This window comes from Gossypium raimondii, chromosome 4, assembly GCF_025698545.1.
Source record: "Gossypium raimondii isolate GPD5lz chromosome 4, ASM2569854v1, whole genome shotgun sequence".
Taxonomy (NCBI): domain Eukaryota; kingdom Viridiplantae; phylum Streptophyta; class Magnoliopsida; order Malvales; family Malvaceae; genus Gossypium; species Gossypium raimondii.
The window spans coordinates 2,285,678-2,304,955 of NC_068568.1; the positions used below are offsets into that span (position 1 = coordinate 2,285,678).

The 19,278-nt window shown below is 32.6% G+C and overlaps 3 protein-coding genes and 2 long non-coding RNA genes across 6 annotated transcripts; 4 read left to right on the forward strand and 1 right to left on the reverse strand.

Annotated features, from left to right (window-relative positions):
• Positions 1 to 775: 775 nt before the first annotated feature.
• On the forward strand, positions 776 to 4,198 carry LOC105779143 (protein ROOT HAIR SPECIFIC 17). The gene is made up of 10 exons (XM_052629879.1): positions 776 to 1,042; positions 1,189 to 1,245; positions 1,341 to 1,431; positions 1,933 to 2,009; positions 2,117 to 2,205; positions 2,297 to 2,480; positions 2,732 to 2,913; positions 3,037 to 3,139; positions 3,232 to 3,563; positions 3,634 to 4,198. The coding sequence occupies exons 1-10, from the start codon at positions 776 to 778 to the stop codon at positions 3,968 to 3,970; spliced, it is 1,719 nt and encodes a 572-aa protein (XP_052485839.1). The 3' UTR covers positions 3,971 to 4,198.
• An 88-nt stretch (positions 4,199 to 4,286) lies between these two features.
• On the forward strand, positions 4,287 to 6,559 carry LOC105779550 (uncharacterized). 2 transcript variants are annotated; one of them, XM_052629011.1, is made up of 4 exons: positions 4,287 to 4,441; positions 4,523 to 4,584; positions 4,669 to 4,718; positions 5,820 to 6,559. In XM_052629011.1, exons 1-4 carry the CDS (start codon positions 4,404 to 4,406, stop codon positions 6,369 to 6,371), a joined length of 702 nt encoding a protein of 233 aa, XP_052484971.1. In that variant the 5' UTR covers positions 4,287 to 4,403; the 3' UTR covers positions 6,372 to 6,559. The 2 variants fall into 2 exon arrangements, with proteins under 2 accessions (XP_052484971.1, XP_012458805.2); XM_012603351.2 differs by having other exon boundaries at positions 4,523 to 4,718.
• A 2,620-nt stretch (positions 6,560 to 9,179) lies between these two features.
• On the forward strand, positions 9,180 to 10,466 carry LOC105779553 (uncharacterized). Its single transcript, XR_001129033.2, has 3 exons — positions 9,180 to 9,320; positions 9,410 to 9,567; positions 10,397 to 10,466. It is a non-coding gene; the product is annotated as an uncharacterized LOC105779553 (long non-coding RNA).
• A 3,036-nt stretch (positions 10,467 to 13,502) lies between these two features.
• On the reverse strand, positions 13,503 to 14,369 carry LOC105779551 (uncharacterized). Its single transcript, XM_012603352.2, has one exon. The coding sequence runs from the start codon at positions 14,367 to 14,369 to the stop codon at positions 13,503 to 13,505; it is 867 nt and encodes a 288-aa protein (XP_012458806.1).
• Positions 14,370 to 18,324: 3,955 nt separating this feature from the next.
• LOC128040645 (uncharacterized) lies at positions 18,325 to 19,017 on the forward strand. The gene is made up of 2 exons (XR_008195449.1): positions 18,325 to 18,636; positions 18,788 to 19,017. It is a non-coding gene; the product is annotated as an uncharacterized LOC128040645 (long non-coding RNA).
• Positions 19,018 to 19,278: the final 261 nt, after the last annotated feature.

The window sequence follows — 19,278 nt, forward strand, 5'->3', positions numbered from 1 at the left end:
TTAACCAAAAATGATATTAAAATTTAATTATTTGAATATTAAGATATAAAATTTATCATTAACTCAAATATTCAAATACATAAAATTTTAATTTTTTTACCAATTTTAATATTAAAATATATGAGTTTATCGTTAATTCAAATTTGAATACAAATAATTAAATTTTGTTGGAATTCAAAATCTTAATCCATCATTAACTCAAATATTGTGAGTACCAATAATTAAAATTTATTAACAATATTACAAGTTTGAATTTTTAAATTCAAGATAATTACTTAAAAATAAATTATAATTATTGTTTTAAACTAGTTCCCGCTGAACTTAAGGTTAACCGCCATTACTATCTGTTGCTGCCAATGGGAAAAAGATAAGGTTAAAATTTATCATAGGTCCCTATACTTTTTATAAATTTGAAATTTAATCTTTATAATTTTATTTTATGTATTTAATCTCTTTATTTTTAGATTTTAAATTCAAGTTCAATAATGAACTTGAATTTAGTAAAATAATGTTAACAATTGAAATTGAAATTTGAAATCTGAGAAGCAAGGTGAGTAAATTCCTAGAAATAAATGTATAGGGCTAAATTCTAAATTTGTGAAGGATACAGGACTTATGGAAGATTTAACCGAAAAATAAATAAATGAATTTCAAATTTGTTTTTCTTAAAATTTCTGCTGAAACCTCTGAATTTTGGACTTCTTTTGTTGTTCTAATATATATATATATATATAAACAAGAAAATTTGGAGCTTAAAATTTTAATGGAAAATATAATGACGACGTTGAAGGAGTTGAAAAAGCTTTTTTTTTCTCTGAAAATCAGAAGAAAGAAGAGTGAAGGTAATAATAATACTACTACCATCCATCTTCATGGCTCAAACGGCTTTTACATTGGCCTTAAGCTTATTCTCTGGCGGAAGCGCCGCCGTGTCTTCTCATTCATCTCCGCCATCTCCGGTTGTCTCCTTCTCTTACTTTTCTCCTCCGTTTACTTTCCTCCGCCTACCGCAAACAATCTCTTCCTTCCTCGTCACTCTTCCGTTCGTCACGTAACACTTTCCCTCTCTTTTTTTTTTCTCATTCATGTGGCTTTCGTGATTTTGTTGGCCGAACTTCGACAGGTAAGATAATCTTCTCTGATTTTTATTCGTTTTGTTTTTGCTTTTTTGTTTGATTAATTGTTTAGGTGGTGAAAGGAAGAGAAGCTTTGGAGTACAATTTTGAGGCGATGTTTCAAGTTCCGGTGCAATTACGAGCTAAACGTTCTACGTATTCAGTTTTGATGGCTTGTTTCGATCTTAATATCAGCTTTTGATTAATTGATTTTGTGTTTATTAGGCAAGTGGAGGAAATTTAGGTCGTGATTTATGGAGTTGGAGCCAATCGACGTTCTACTATGGATGCAGTAACGCTTCGAAAACGTTTCGAAGTAAAGTATTCTAAATTTGATTACTTATTTTTACTATTTATATTTTTTTACTTATAAATTGATAAAATTTAAAATTTAAAAATTAAAACTCTTATTTTTTCGATTTAAAATTTTATTGCAATCACTGATATCAATAGTATTTTTCATCAGAATTTACTCACTATTAGACTTGTTGATTTCATATGGATTTGCTTGAGAAGGTGGTATGATTGCATGCTTAAATTGATGGTAAAATTTTGACAGAAATTGACTGATTTTAATTTGAAAAAAATTATGAGAATGTAACTTTTAAAGTTTTGAGTACAGGTGGCGGCCTATTTTGATTTTGGTTTTTGACATAGAAATCTAAATTCTTTCCCTAGTTAGATTTGGCTTTAAAATTAAGCTGTTTATTCATTTACCATTTGTACTTGATTTATTTTTGCAATATTAAAAATACGAGGATGCTTCATTTGCTCATTACAAAGATTTTCTAATATTCCTTTTTTTGTTATGTTTTAGCTGCTGATATAAAAACACTTCCCGACCGATACTTGTTGATTGCTACCAGTGGAGGGTTAAATCAACAGCGAACAGGGGTAAGTTTTCTGAATTTAGGCTTATTGGATTTGAGAACTAATGTTGGTATTTTTGAGGGACTTGCACAATTAGTAAGCTTATAATATTTTGTGAGTTTTGGCTACAGATAATAGACGCTGTTGTTGCAGCATATATGTTAAACGCAACTCTGGTTATTCCCAGGCTAGACCAGCAATCATATTGGAAAGATACCAGGTCTGCCATTGTCTTCATGTTTAACCTTCAATGCAGGGGAATGGTTTATTATATTCTACGCATATATATGTGATGAGGTATTTTGATGCAGTTGTTTTGCTGACATTTTCGATGTCAACTGGTTCATTTCGTATCTCTCTCGGGATGTTGAAATCATCAAAGAGCTACCACCAAAGGGAGGTAAAGCTTGGATTCCACGAACCATTCGTGTTCCAAGGAAGTGTGATCCAACATGCTACGAGACTCGTGTTCTACCTGTTCTAAATAGAACACAGGTAACTAGTAGCTCGAAATTAGCTTTTCTACTCATTTTTATGTCTTGCAGCATCAATGATATGTACTTTTTGAGTGTACCAGCAAATGATGTTGATGTCGAGTCTCTTCTCGTTTAACAAGAAGGATACTTAATCCTTCGTTTGATATGTTAAACATACTGTCTTGGTGTCTGTCGGATTGTTCATGGGATTGAAATTAGCGTACGATTGAAGAACTGACAGAATTTTTCTATAACATTTTCCTGTTGCAGGCTGTTGAGCTTACAAAGTTTGATTATAGGCTTTCAAACAGGTTAGACACAGAATTACAAAAACTAAGATGTAGGGTAAACTATCATGCTTTAAGGTTCACAGATCCCATTCTCAAAATGGGTAAACTCTTGGTTGAAAGGATGAAGATGAAAGCCAAACATTTCATTGCCTTGCACTTGAGGTAAAGAGCAGTCCACTTAGAAGTGCATTTATTGGAATTTGGATGTTCTATTCAGTTTGTCTTAACATCTTTACTATAAAAGTGAAAAAGACTTAATGCAGGTTGATATATCATTTGCCATAGGTTTGAACCTGATATGCTTGCATTTTCCGGATGTTATTATGGTGGAGGAGATAAAGAAAGGGCTGAACTCGGAGCAATCCGGAAAAGGTGGAAAACTTTACATGTAAGGCCTCATGCGTTGTCAAGGACACTTCTGTAAATCCTCTAAATATCTGCAGATGCATTAAAACATGTTTGTTTTGGTGGGAACTGCAGGCAAGCAACCCTGAAAAAGTAAGAAGGAACGGAAAATGCCCGCTGACACCGGAGGAAGTTGGTCTAATGCTAAGAGCATTGGGGTTTGGAAGTGATGTTCACGTTTACGTGGCGTCAGGTGATGTATATGGAGGTGAAGAGTCATTGGCTCCACTCAAAGGACTCTTCCCTAATTTTCATTCAAAACAAACGATAGCTACCAAGGAGGAGTTGGCACAATTTTCTTCATTTTCAGGTCGTATGGCCGCATTGGATTATATTGTTTGCGATGAAACCGATGTTTTCGTCGCAAACAACAACGGAAACATGGCTAGAATGTTAGCTGGTCGGAGGTATGCAACTATTTTTTTGTTATATGCGAATCACATTGGCGAAACAACACACTCTATTTTCCTATTGCAGGAGATACTTTGGACACAAACCAGCAATCCGACCTAATGCTAAGAAGCTGTACAAATTGTTCTTGGACCGAAATAACATGACATGGGAAGAGTTTTCCTCTAGGGTTCGAACTTATCAGATCGGCTTCATGGGAGAGCCGAACGAAATGAAACCCGGCAAGGGTGAGTTTCATGAAAACCCAGATAGCTGTTTATGTCAAGCTAAAGGAATTGAAACATTTGAAGAGAAAAACAGGAAAGATGCTGTTAAAATGAGTGATGAATATCAGTCTATAGAGGATCCAGATTGGATTGATGTTGATTACTTATATAAAATTGAAGAGTTCATGTCAGATTAAATATTCTTCGGTTATTTTGTTGTTGGTGTTAGTTTGGATTAGAATCATTTGAAGTCCGGATCAAATTCTAGTTCAGATAAGATTACTTGTCAAGCAAGGAACTGTTTTCTCCTGTGTACATAAAAAGACATGGCGATAGCAAATTGTCAATTGAGGTTAGGACATCCAGCTTATATATCACATAACTAGGCATAGAGTAGAAGAAGCTTATTATTATTATGTTGGACATTTTTACCGTAAGGTAATGATGGGTTTATGATTAAAGGAAAATTACCTTGTATTGTCTCGTATATTTTATTCAAGTGAAGCAAATATTAAATGGAATAGAAAGCTTTTCTGGTATGGTATCTACTTTAGATTTTCATTTTATAAAGTAGCAAATAGACACACAGAGCATAACAGCAGCGGCATTGAGACTTGCCACTCAGCTGTAATGGTGGCGGACACTACCCTACTCCGAGCACCTGAACGGTAAGGCCCTATTTCTTTAATTCTTTTTACTTTGCTTCAAACAGTATTACTATTTCTTGGTTCTTCTTTTTCCTCCAACAGGAGAATTAGGCTCCATGCTGTGGAAAATCCCAGGAACTCGAAGCAATGTTTTGGAAACAATTGTACCCAACTTGACAAGTTATTGATTCCTTCTGGATTTTTGTCTAAAATTTGTGGTTTTATGATTGTTCTTTTTCCATTTTCAGCATTGCAGTTCTTCTGTCCCGTCTCTCTTATCTGCTTGCAAATATACACGGTAACCTTTTCCATTGTCTTGTCTGAAACCTGTATTTTCTTATAGTAGCTATTTCCTTTTTTAATTTTATAAATACATAAACTAAATTTCAAATTTCAGAATATTTTGATTATTTTATATTTTAATAGAAATTATTCAAAATTCAACATGAATGGCACTGGAATCTTGTCCTTAATACGCAATATCTCAAGCCTGATATGTAGGACCCTTTTTTGCATGAAAAGGAGACAGTGGCCACAATGCCATTCGTGCACAATAATTAAGCATCATTTCTTTTTCTTTTAAAAAATTGTTAGCTCATCTTGTTTGTTGAGATTATTGTCTACTAATTGGGTGGGGAAACACAGTGAGCTAACATTTGTTTTTTTTTTTAGTTTTCAATATAAATTATTCAAAAAATTCAGCACGAGTGGCACTGGAATCTTGAGCCTAATACGCCATATCTCAAGCCTGATATGTAGGATCATTTTTGCTTTGGAAGAAGACAAGATCCACAGTGCCACTCGTGCACAATAATTAAGCATTGTTTCTTTTTTAAAAAATGCATTATGCTCATCATGTTTGTTGAGGTTATTAAGTTGAGTTGGGGGGAGACAAGGAGCAAACACCGGCTGCAAAAAATGTCGAAACCCCAAATCAGTATCACGTTTTGATTCATAGAGATTTGCAGTTGATTTGTCTCCCCCATTGCCTTTATTATATATATAATCACAGCTTTGATGGCAAAGCTGTATTCACCATTCACCCTTCAAGCCTTTTCATCTCTTCAACCAAAAAACAAAGATGGGTTCTTCAGCTTTGAATAAAAAATCCAATTTCAATGCTCGTTCAAACAGCTTGCCTTCTAGACCTCATCCACTTATTCCTCAAATAGATGAGCATTTACGTAGGCTAAAATCTGATGAATCCGCCACTTCTTCATCGGTTATTACCGGAAAACTAAGTGGTCTAAGAGATCTGTATGAGTTGGTTCATAGTTTGTTTCAATTACCTATCACACAAAAATCCTTAGCCCAAAACTACAATGACAACAATGAGTTGTTGAATGGATCCCTTAAGCTGTTGGATATTTGTGGTTTAGCCAAGGATGCTTTGCTGCAGGCCAAGGAAGATACCCAACAACTTCAATCGAGTTTCCGAAGACGAAGAAGCGACGATCCCATTATCGCAAACGATGCGAAGGCCTACTTAGCATCAAGGAAGAAAGCAAACAAGTTAATAAACAAGTCTTTGAGAGATTTAAAGATCAATAAATGTGGGTTTGCTGATGTTGATGAAGCTACATGTAGCATGTTAAGAGATGTTGAAGGGGTTACTTTCACGGTGCTCAAATCGGTTTTTTCTTATATAACTGCGACGATGCCGGAACCAAAATCGACCAACTGGTCTTTGGTGTCAAAGTTGGTGCACTCGAGATGCGTAACGTGCAAGGGACGAGGTTCGGAGACGAATGAATTGGAGAGAGTGAATGCATTGTTGTGCGGTCTAATTGGTTATAAAAGTAAGAAATGTGGTGATATGAGCAATGAGAATGCAGTGATTGAGTTGCAGAGACTTGAGACAAGCATTGAAGATGTTGAAGATGGAATTGAATGTGTGCTTAAGCTTTTGATTAAAACTAGAGTTTCTATTCTCAATATCCTCAGCCATTAATTGCTGAATATCATAGCAGATGGCATTTACAAAAAGGGAAAAAGAATTCCCAGGGAAAAAGAATTCCCACAATTTCTTTTTTGGCCAAAAAATTCCCAAAATTTGATGTACATTCCTTGTATATATGCCTCAAAAATACATGTATAATACTAATCCTAAATATAAATACTACAATTTTTTTGAACAAATCTACATTATTTTGTTATGATATGAATATATGAATATGTCAAATTTTAAACAATTTTAATCAAAATCATGAAACCATGAATCATAATTATAAAGGTAAAAGTATTATGGAGTTCCTTGTACTAGGAGTCGATTATATTTCATCCCTTTACTAAAAAAATAGATAATTGAGTCCTTGTACGTTAGATAAAAAAAGAAGTAATCTTTTTTATTAAATTTTTTTATCTATTTTTACTATTAAAAATTGGTGTGGCTAACAAAATAATCAGATAATTACACATGGTATGCCACATATACCTCATTCTTACGTACGAGGACCAATTTGTCTATTTTTTGAATAGAGGGGATAAAATGAAATCTGAATCTTAGTACAAGAGCTTCCATGGTATTTTTACCCAATTATGAAAAGTATTGCAAATAAGAAATCATATCCACTATTTTGGTAAAAGTGCCATGGAATCCCTATACTAGGCATTCGATTGCATTTTACTCCTTTTACAAAAAAATGGACAATTTAGTCCTTTTACGTTAGATTAAAGAGCAAGTTAATTCTTGTTGATAAAATTCTCTTCCATATTTACTGTTAGAAATTGACATTGCTAACATAATAACCAGATAGTTACATGTGGAATACCATATGTATCTCATTTTTACGTATAAGGACCAATTTACTCCTTAATCAAATATGCAGAGACTAATTTATCCATTTTAAAATGAACAAAATAAAATACAATTTAACTCTTAATTTAAAAATATCCTCCATAATTTTACATAATATTTTCTATTGTACTTTGATACCCTAAACTAACGCGTTGTCTATGATGAATAATATCGTATTGACAGCACGATCCACATTTATAAGGCTTTATTTTATTGCTTATTGAAAACAAACATGATCCGCCATTATAGTTTCTTGGAGATTAATTAATTAATTAATTAATTAATGTTTATGCTAATGAAATGATGAAACAATTATGACTTAAAAAATTAGCTTTTGACAAAGTCTATGGATTTTTCAGAATCATAAGGATCTAGAGTATGGGTTTTAATCATTATTTAGAGATGTATTCGATTTTTTATGCTGAGTTGTGGAGTAATTTAGATGGTTTGGCTCTTTTACAAGACCGAGATTTGAGTAGGATCTTAATTAAAACTGATAGTCTTAAAGTAATTCATGCTTCGCAAAAGGATGATTCAACTAGTTCGAGATCAGCTTTAGTTAGGCGGATTCAACAAAGCTACGAAGTTTTGAGCATTATTCGGTGGTCAGACATGTCCCAAGGGAAGTCAATCTAGTCGCAGATAGGATTGCTAAGATAGTATCTGTTGATTTGAAGGGAATCAATGTTTTGACAACTACTCTTACAGATCTACTAGAAGCTCTTGAAAGTAATAAAACTACTGGTGCTTTTGATTTTGTCAATATAATTTAATCTTTTAAATTTTGTTTTTATCAAAAAAGAAAATTAAAATTTTTATTTAATTTTTAATAGAGATAAATACATCAAATTGGACAAATAATCTGAGTTTTAAACAAATTTAATATACAATTTTAATCTCGAGTATAATTGAATTTTGATTTTACGAATCAAGATGTCAATGAGTTGTAGAATAATTAGAAAATATACACTTTAATCTCAATGATCAGATTCTTCATTTCTTCCTCATCACATGACACATACATATATTTATGTATACATGTGTGTATATATGTTGGGTAGGGATGAAGGGATCCTCTCTAGAAGAAACAATGGCTACCACTGTTTCTAACACAACTTGTCACCATGCTTTGTTCTACTCATAGAGGTTGATGATCATTTGAATAGATTGTTATAATCAATATTTGCATCTACATCATCATTCATGAACCGTGTCTACCTCATTAAAGATGAAGTCAAAACTTTTATAATGAATAAAATTTAGGGTTCGAGGTTCAGGGTTTTGGGTTCAAAGTTTAAGGTAAAAAAAAATATCAAAATTTTGTATCAATGACATAGAAAAATTGCTGAAATATTATCAAATAATTAAAAAGAGACTATAAATAATATGATAGAAAAATCCATAAAATAATTTCTCCAAGAATCCTTCTTCATAAAATTACTTGAAATTGAGCTATCACCTATATTATATGCTAACAATTCTCAACATACTAAGGCTCCGTTCTCCGGTTCATCTGAGATGGACTTTTGCAAGAAAAAGTCCTTTTTCTTTAAAAGCAATGAAGAACAAACACCATTTCAGAATAATTTTCAGCTTAAAAAAGTGCTTTTTGGCAAATGGAGAAGTTGAAAATTTTAACTTTTCTTCAGCCAAAAGTGCTTTTGGCTGATAATTTCCATTTTTAACATGTATTCTCCCCAGAAAACATTCTTTCCTATGGTCCTTTGGCTATACCCATTTTTTTCACATTTTCTCTTTCAAAGTTCTTTCCTCTAGTTCTTTGTTCCTCTTTCACCGGTGAGTTTCTTTTCTTCTTCTTCTATTTAATTATTCATTATGATTTAGTTTTTAGTTGTTTTCTGATTGTTTGATTTTTACAGAAATTTTACAGAAATTAATTAATTGATTTTACAGAAATTCTTTCTCCTTAAAATTAATTGTTTGGTTTCATTTCAGGAGGAAATATTTGTTACTGTGACCTGCTATCATATTTTCCCTACTTGTTTTTCTTTCACAAGTTGCATAGCTTGTTATATGGGCTGTTGGAGGCTATAAACAGAGTGTAGGAGATGCTTGGTGGCTCAAGCTAATTGGTTTTATGATGTGAGGATATATTTTGTTTTCTTTAATTCTTCTGTTCCTTTAGTCTCTGCATATTTTGACAGTTTGTCCCTTTGGCTATGCTTTTACAGAATCCAGTCTTAGAGATCTCCCACTATGATCTATTTTTTGGTTACACAACTTCTAGTGCTAGTAGTTGCATTGCCTGATATACATGGGAACATATTCGGTCTTGTTCCGTGGCGGTATACTTGTTGGGGTCATTTCTTAACAGTTGTTGAACAATTAGGTTTGTAAGTATTGCCTTATTTTTCTAATTGTTTTTTATGTAGTGATATTGTTGCACTATGTACTCTCCCCACCTAAAACAGGATCCATTTAGCAATCCTATATGCATGTTTTAGGATTAACTCATTGCATGCAGAGGATATGAACTAGAGCCTTATTTTTTTCTTCTAATTTTGTGTCAATGATAGCACATGTTTTACCAGTGGAATATTTCTCTTGTGATCTTTGGGGCCTTGTGGATTGGAGGTGAAATTATTGATCTCTGTAGCCTACTTAAAGCTTATAAGTTAGCTACTAGAACTTTTAAAGCATTATTTTGCCTCATATTCAATTTAGAGTTCTTGTCAATCTAGTTAAGGGTTTTCATGTGGTAATAGAACAAACGAGTTTTCTCTGCGAACAAATGCTTTGTGTTTCATGCAGTATTAAGTTGTATCATTGCCAACTTAGTAATATGCAATGTATGCACAAACTGCATTAATAACATATAATGTGTATGCTTGGTAGTTTGCTATTTCGATGGTTAGCCAACTGAAATGATCGCGTTGCTTATCTGCATTGCAGTCAGCTTTATAACTTTTATATATAAATTTCAATTCCCATTAAGTCTATGCCATTGGCAATAAGTTGGAACTTTTGTTGGCCTCGGACACTATAGAAAAAGAAAGAAAAGTTAAAACTATCTTAAACATTTCCTTCTTAATCTTTATTCTGCTTCAACTTCTGAACTTAATATTTTAATTGAGTTCTTTAATTTACTTGTTACCTCAGGTAGTCATGTTTAAATTGAAACTGATATATAATTTTTTCCATTGTTTAATTCATGAAAGGTTCCCATCTTAAAGTTGCTTCCTGTTTGCTTCTACCTGCTATTCAGCTGGTTATGGGAATTAGCCATCCTCGTGGATTTCTTTGCCATTTTCATTGGAAGTCGTATTGGGCTAGTGGATTGGTCTTTGACTAGCAATTTTCTAAGACTATTCAGGTGATTGCTTCTTGACTCTTTGTACATTGTTCTATTTCATTTTCTTTGTCAATGAATTTGATTTTATCATTGGTTAATGTTTTTAGTAGCTTATGTTCTGTTTCTTTTTTGTCAAGGTTGTGGAAGGCTCTCCAGTTTTATGCATGCTTCAGCATTTTCATGCTTTATATGTATCAACTCCTTATAGAGTTCTCAAGTATATTACAGTGGATAGCTAATTTTGTTGGTCTATTCAAAATATGTTCAACATCCGAGTGGACTCAAATTTGCTCTTCTATTTTTCTTGTACTTTTTTACATCATGGTATGTACTAGTTTTATTACTATAGGTCTGGTTCTGTTTAAAGATTTTAGCTGAACCTTTAAATGAAATGCAATACACTCTTCCCTCTTTCTAGAATCTTATATTATGAAATTGACTTCATTTGAGTCTTTCCCGTGTCTGACATTTGTCCATCTAATAGTCTTTTCCCCATATTACTAATTTAAGATGGTTTGAAGTGTTTTCTTTCTATAAGAAAAATTTCTCAGACAGATATGAAGTATTTAGTTGCAAACTAGACTTTGGAGATTGATGACATTTTTGCCATTCTAGATGCAATTTTTATTCAATTTGCTCAATAAATTGTAGTTGAAAATTTGAGAGCTTCCTAGTTGGAAACCACATATTTATATAATATATGTTCTTAATAGTTTTGAACAAGTTAAATTAATTATAAAGAAATAATATAATTGAGAACAAGATTAGAGCACTCTATGTATATGCTTAGTACATGTCTATTGTGAATTTATATTTGGTATATAAATATTATCCCTTTTAAAACTTTAATCGAAATATATGTAATATTTTAATTTGTTAGGTTTATGTTTTCTATGTTATGTTCATATCTAATATGAGTTATATATTCAAATACATTTTAAAATAAAATAATACAAATGTGTTAAAAGCATTAATTAAAATAAAAATAATTTTATAATAATACAATTGTGTCAATATCTAATTACAAATATTTAATTATTATATTTAAATATTTAAATATTTAAATATAGTTTATATATTCTAATTAAATTTAATAAATAATTAATATTAATTACTTAGAAATATTTAAAATTAATATTATTATTAAAATATTAACAATAAGTTATAATAAATTATTTTTATATTTTTGCTAAAATATCATAATATTAACTAATTTGAACATTATTTAAATACATATTTGTTACTTTATAATATCATGTCTAAAATGAACATTTAATTCTTCAAAAGCACTTTTTGATAGCAATACCAAACACTCAAAATTTTCAAAAACACTTCTCAAAAGCACTTTTCCACAACACTTTTCAAAAACACTTTTCAAAAGCAATTAAGAACTGACCTAGATGATTTAGCCTCAAATTTAATGTAAATTGATCATGCGCATTAATTGCAAACACATATATGGCAGAAAATTGCCTATATTGCAATCTTCATTCTTTCACTCTCCAATTTTTTGGGTACATTCTCTTCTTATCTATTAGAAATTTTATCACACACATATACTTGTGGAATTCACATATTTAAAACATATATATGTTTAAAATAATATATAATAAATCATGAAATGTAAAAATTATTATTGGTAAGGGAAACATTTTATGTTAAGAAGTTAATTATCTATATACACAAATCGGTGAGAGAAAAATTTTATAGTAAAAAGTAATTTTTTAAAGTTCACTTACAATTATTTTTGTAATGATAATTTTTTTATAAATCCATTAAACATGGGTTAAATCCTAAACATATTAACTTTAATTCTTTTATTTAAAAACTATATAAAAGTATGAAAAGAGAAGTATGTCATCAAAATAATAATAGTATAAATATACAAATTGATGCGAATTTAGTGCCTGGTTAATCTGTGACATCAACTTAGTAAGGAAGTTTTATTAATAGTATAGATATGCAAATTGATGATTTAATTATTAGGGTAAACTATCAAAATAATCACTTTTGTTTACCTCAAGTTACATTTTAATCACTTATGTTTGAAATGTTACTTTTAACCACTTACGTTATCATGTTGTAACATTTTAGTCACTGAGCTATTAGTGGTGTAATGGTAAGTTGACGTGGCACGTTAAATCATCATTTCAAACGAAAAATTTAGGTTAAATTATATAATTGGTCTCTATATTTTTTCATTTTGAGTAATTTAATTTTTTTCTTTTACGTTCTTTTAACTTTTTTTTTCATTATTTTCCACTCTCTCCCGTTTCTCCCTTTGTTTTCCTTCCTTCTTCATTTCTTTTAACGTAAATTTTCTATGTTTTTTACTTGTTAAAACTAGTCCAAGCTCGCCTCACTCGAAAAATTAAATTGTTCAAAAAATAAAAAATATAGAGATTAGTTTTAACAAATAAAAAAAAGAAGAAAAACTACATTAAAAAAATGGAGAATGGAGGAAAACAAAGGGAGAAGTAGAAGAGAATGAAAAATAAAGAAAAAAAAAGAAGTTAAAAGAACATAAAAGAAACAAATTAAATTACTCAAAACGTTAAAATATAGGAACCGATTGTATAAATTAACCTAAAATTTTTGTTTGAAATAATTATTTAACGTGTCATGTCAGCTTACCGTTACACCATTAACGACAATTAATGGTTCAGTAACCAAAATGTTACAATGCGATAACGTAAGTGACTAAAATGTAACATGAGATAAACAAAAGTGACTATTTTGATACTTTACCCTAATTATTATTATTTGTTCAAAATCAAATGTAACTTTCTTAAGAAAAACAAATCCCCCCCAAAAAAATGATGTAAATTTGTTCAAGAAAATTGTAGCATTCATATTTAGGATCAATCAAGTATTATACATGTATTTTTTTAGCTTTATACAAGGAGTGTACATCAAAATCGTGGGAATTTCTTTTCCCTTTTGAAAATGCCATCTGCTATGATTTTCTTCAATCAATGGCTAAGGATATTGAGAATAGAAACTCTAGTTTTAATCAAAAGCCTAAGCACACATTCAATTCCATCTTCAACATCTTCAATGCTTGTCTCAAGTTTCTGCAACTCAACCACTGCATTCTCATTGCTCATATCACCACATTTCTTACTCTTATACCCAATTAGACCACACAACATTGCATTCACTCTCTCGAATTCGTTCGTCCCCGAAACTTGTCCCTCGCAGGTTACACGTTTCGAGTGCATCAACTTCGACACCAAGGACCAGTTATTCGATTTCGGTTCCGGCGTTGTCGCTGTTATATAGGAAAAAACCGATTCGAACACTGCGAAAGTAACCCCTTCAACATCTCTCAACATGCTACATGTAGGTTCATCAACATCAGCAAAGCCACATTTACTGATCTTTAAGTCTCTCAAAGACTTGTTTATTAACTTGTTTGCTTTCTTCCTTGATGCTAAGTAAGCCTTAACTTCGTTTGCGAAAATGGCATCGTCGCCGCTTCTTCGTCTTCGGAAACTCGATTGAAGTTGTTGGGTATCTTCCTTGGCCTGCAACAAAACATCCTTGGCTAAACCACAAACATCCAACAGCTTAAGAGATCCATTCAACAACAACTCATTATTGCCATTGTAGTTTTGGGCTAAGGATTTTTGTGTGATAAGCAAACTATGAACCAACTCATACAGATCTCTTAGACCACTTAGTTTTCCGGTAATCGACGATGAAGAAGCGGCGGATTCATCGGATTTTAGCCTACGTAAATGCTCATCTATTTGAGGAATGAGTGGATGAGGTCTAGAAGGCAAACTGTTTGAACGAGCATTGAAATTGGATTTTTGGTTCAAAGCTGAAGAACCCATCTTTGTTCTTTGGTTTAAAAGATGAAAAGTCTTAAAAGGGTGAATGGTGAATACAGCTTTGCCATTAAGCTATGATTATATATATAATAAAGGCAAAGGGGGAGACACAAGGAATCTCAAATGCAAATCTCTATGAATCCAAACGTGATACTGATTTGGGGTTTCGACATTTTTTGCTGCCGCTGTCTGCTCAATGTCTCCCCTCAACTCAACTTAATAGCCTCAACAAACATGATAAGCTTAACGCATTTTTTTAAAAGAAACGAAGCTTTGTGCACGAGTGGCACTGTGGATCTTGTCTTCTTCTAATGCAAAAATGATCCTACAGATCAGGCTTGAGATATGGCGTATTAGGCACAAGATTCCACTGCCACTCGTGCTGAATTTTCTATTGAAAATGAAAAGAAAAATTTGTTAGCTCACCCCACCCAATTTAGCTGACAATAATCTCAACAAACAAGATGAGCTGACAATTTTTTTATGAAAAAAGAAATGAAGCTTAATTATTATGCACGAGTGACAGTGCGGCCACCTTCTCCTTCTCATTAAAGGAAATGTCTCAATTTAATACACGCGTTTTTTTTAAAAAAAAAAATCAATGAGCTAACATTTAGCCACGAAATTAACTGCCAAGTTAAGTGAAAGAACTTGTCATTAGTGGCTAGCAAAATTTTTTTTTTTGGTAGAGAAAAATAACATTCCTATTAGCTAGGAATGAATAAAAACAGTGTTTCCTTCATATAAGTAATCATGAGTATCCTTTTTTAGTAGCCGTATAACATACTGTAGTGGAACTCGGAACAAAACTACTTGGTTTAGCTTTCTTATTGCTGCCTTTGCCAAACAATCAACTACCTTGTTACTTCCTCGCAAGACATGCCTAAACTTCACTTTCCAATCCTTATTACACCATTCATGAATTAACTGGACTTCAGCAATGTTACTAATTGATGCGAACCCATTACAGATAGTATTTGTAAGCATCACATTGTCACAATTAATCTCAACCTGTTTATACCCCTTCAACCAAGCCAGTTTCATTCCTTCAATAATCACTCGTGCTTCAATCCTGAATATCTCATCCATCCCTGTTACCATGTTAAAACCCGTCAACCACTCCCCATTTGAATTTTGCACAGCTCCTCCGATTGCTGCTTCGGTGTTGTTTTTTGAAACAAAACCATCAATGTTAATCTTGACCCAACCTGAATCGAGACACTGCCATCTTTGTTCAGTTTTAGAAGAGTAAGCCAAATGAACCATCTTGGCACTATACCCACAAGACTTTGTCCAAGCAAGAGTCGATGTAATGAGTTCATGACTGTTGCTACTAGCATTTTTAAAAAATAAAAGCATTACAAATTTTCCAAATGAACCAAGTCACTATTGAAAAGAGGGTCGACCATTCATCACCATCAACATTAAGCATCTCGTTATTCATGATATTCCAGTGTATCCATTCCCCAATATGAAAGTTGAAAAAAACATTCCAAGCATTCCTAGGTAATAAGGACTTCCACCCCAATTGGGTGAAATCACAATCTCTCACAGTATGGATCGCTGATTTAATCGACTTGCCACACTGTTCACAAAAAGGAAAAGAAGACATACCTTTTCGTGCACGCTCTTCATTTGTCAAAATCTTATTCCGAACAAGCATCCATAAGAAAGTCCTAACTTTTTGAGGAATTTTCATTTTCCAAATGACTTCATCATCCCCAAGTTGATTAGATAAGATGGGGCAAAAAAGATGTTTGTATGACTCATGCATAGAAAATTTCCCAGCAGCCATCCACTTCCAAGAGAGATGATCCGGGCTCTTGACTCCCTTAGAGGGGGGTTGCAAGTTTGTATTTAGTTAACCACCTATCTAGGGAGAACTGTTAAGAGCCAAGTGGAATTCCATTCCCCTTCCACGTTTATTACATCACAAACGTGAATGGTTTCATCAAGAGTGCCACTACCATTGAAATGGAATTTTAGAGTGACTAGCAAATTTTTACAAAACTGTTGGACTTAAATCACATCTTGTACAAGTTGATTTATAGTGGATTACTCTTTAAGTAAGGTTTCATGGACGTAGGAAGTTTTCAAATTGCGTAACCAAACTTCTGTATCCTTCTCTATTTTATAATTGTTAGTGAGCTCATTTAGTGACAATTGAACGAAAATTTGAAAAGTAAATTCAAAAAATTCTCAACTAGTATTAAAACTAGACACTTGATGCATTAAATAGTGATCTTTCTGTTAATTTACTATTAAGATGGAAGTCCATTCATACATCAAAGAATTCAGTGCTTCATTGAAGGACCAAACATATTATAAAACAACTTTTCATCAAAGAGTAATTAGTGGGGAATGGAACCATTAAATTGAAGTATGTTTCAACTAAGAATCAACTGACAAATCTATTTACCAAGAGCATTGGAGTTGCTAGATTCGAGATATTGAGATATTCAGTTGGCATGTGTTGTGTAGCGACCTAAAAATTGGCGATGGGCGCTAGTCGAAGTGATTATTGAAAATTTGAAAATGGAGTTTTGATTTTATTTTAAAAAAAGGGAGTCGCCACCGATCTTTTTTCTAGGTGTGATCGGACACCTAATAAATTCTCTTTTTAAAAGAAACATTTATTTTTTTTAGATTTTTCTAAAAAAAGAGGTAATTTTTGGTCTACGTGAAAATCCAGAGAAAATTAGAGTTCGGGAGTCGGTTACGCGCGAGGAAGGTATTAGCACCCTCGCGACGCCCAAAATTGGTATCTCGTTAAACGCGCGTTGTCTTCATTTTCAAAAATATGAGTTCAATTTAATGTTAGTCGTGACCCGATTGAAACACAAGAATTTTAAAGCACAACAACTTTTTCTTTTTTTGAAAACACAAATTTTTTTTAAAATACAAGAATTTTAGAAACACGATTTTTTTTAAAAACACGAAAATTTTGAAACACGAGATTTTTTTCTTTTTTTTTTGAAAACACGAATTTTCTTTTTGAAACACGAAAATTTTTAAAACACAAAATTTGTTTTTGAAAATATAAATTTTTTTTTATAAAATACGAAACACGAGGATTTTTTTTTGAAACACGAAAATTTATGAAACACGGTCAATTTTTGAAAACATGAAAATTTTTGAAAGACGAGAATTTTTTTTGAAAACACGGAAATTTATGAAACACGGAAAAATTTTCGAAATACGGGAATTTTTGAAAACACGGGAAATTTTTTGAAAAAACAAAAATTTTTGAAACACTGGAATTTTGAAAACACGAAGATTTTTGAAACATTAGAATTTTTGAAAACACGAATTTTTTTTAAAAACACGAAATTTTTTGAAACGAGAAATTTTTTTTGAAAACACGAAATTTTTTGAAACCCGATTTTTTTAAAGAAGTACCGTATTTAACACGAATCAATGATATTCATCCCTACATGGCGATGAAATCATCGAATTAGTGCCAAATCGATTCAACTTAACATTTAATCGTGATTCTATTAAAACAGGAGAATTAAAAAAAACACGAGAATTTTAGAATATTTTCGATTTTTAGAAGGGCGTCTCGTATTTAACACGAGCCATCGATATTCACCCAACATAGCGATGAAATCAACGGCTCGATGCTAAACCGGTTCGTTGCCTTATGCGTTAGAATAACTTTTTTATTTTTTATTTATTTTAAACATGCAAATAAAATGAATATAATAATATTTTAGAAAATATTTTTAAAATGTTAATTTAATTAAAATGGATCAATATTTAAATATCTAGACTAAATTAAAATGGATTTAAAGTAACTACCAAAAGCCTTTTTACTTTTTTTTACTTTTTTTGGGCCTGCTGAGTGTTGGGCTGCCAGATTCGGGCCTGGGCGCTGGGCCGGATGCTGGTGCGCTGGGCCTGGGGGTGCTGGACAGGCCTGGCCTGCTGCAGTGTGCTTGCTCGACTGGGTCAGGCTTGCTGGGCTTGGACAGGCCTGCTGCCTTTTTTCTGCTGCTGCCCCTTTTTTTTTTTTGCTGTTTTGCTTTTTTTTTTTGGGGCTGCTCTTTGCTACTGTTGGGCCTGCTGGGCTTGTGGGTCGGGCGCGGGTTGGTCGGGCCGGATTCGGGTCGGGTCGGCCCGATTTAATTTTTTTTTCCTTTTTTTTTTGTTCCTTCTTCTTCCTCTTTTCTTCTTTCTTTCTTCTTTCTTCTTTCTTCTTCCTTCTTCTTCCTTCTTCTTCTTCTTCAAAGTCTAGCCTCCACCGTTGCTTGCTGTCGCCGACGCCACGGTGCCGCCGCCGTCTCTTCCTTTTTCTCCCTTCTCCTTTCTTTCTCTCTTTTTAGCAAAGCTTTCTCTTTTTTTTTTTTTTTTGAAATCTCCTCCCCTTGATTTTGGGGTTTAAACCCCTTTTTATAGCTGATTTCTCTTTCTTTTTGCAGGTAGCAGGGGGCTAGGGAGGGCCTAGGTCGGCCGCCGCGAGTTGCAGGTGCAACTTGCGTCAGAGACTGCCATAGGGACCAATATGTAACGGCAGCAAAACTTTTGGGGTTTAAACATAATTTTGAGAAAGTTTAGAGGTTAAAATGTAATTTTAAGAAAGTTAAGGGGTCAAAATGTAATTTCAAAAAGTTTAGGGTTGAAATGTAATAAAAAATTTTAAAAAATTTCTTTTTTTTTTAAACACGAAATTAATCCCGGAAAAAATTTAGTGATTACATGTTGAATATAGACTTGGCATAAGGCAAGGCACTAAAACTCTTCCCATAAGTGTATTTTGCCTTATTTTGATTATGGGTAATTTTTTGTTCCAAATTATTAGAAATTGGCCAATCATGCAACAACTCTTTCACATGTTGAAGTGGCAAAATGCGAGAAGTCTCTACGAGTGACAAAGTGCGAGCTGACACTGTGAACTGTGAACTATGAGCTG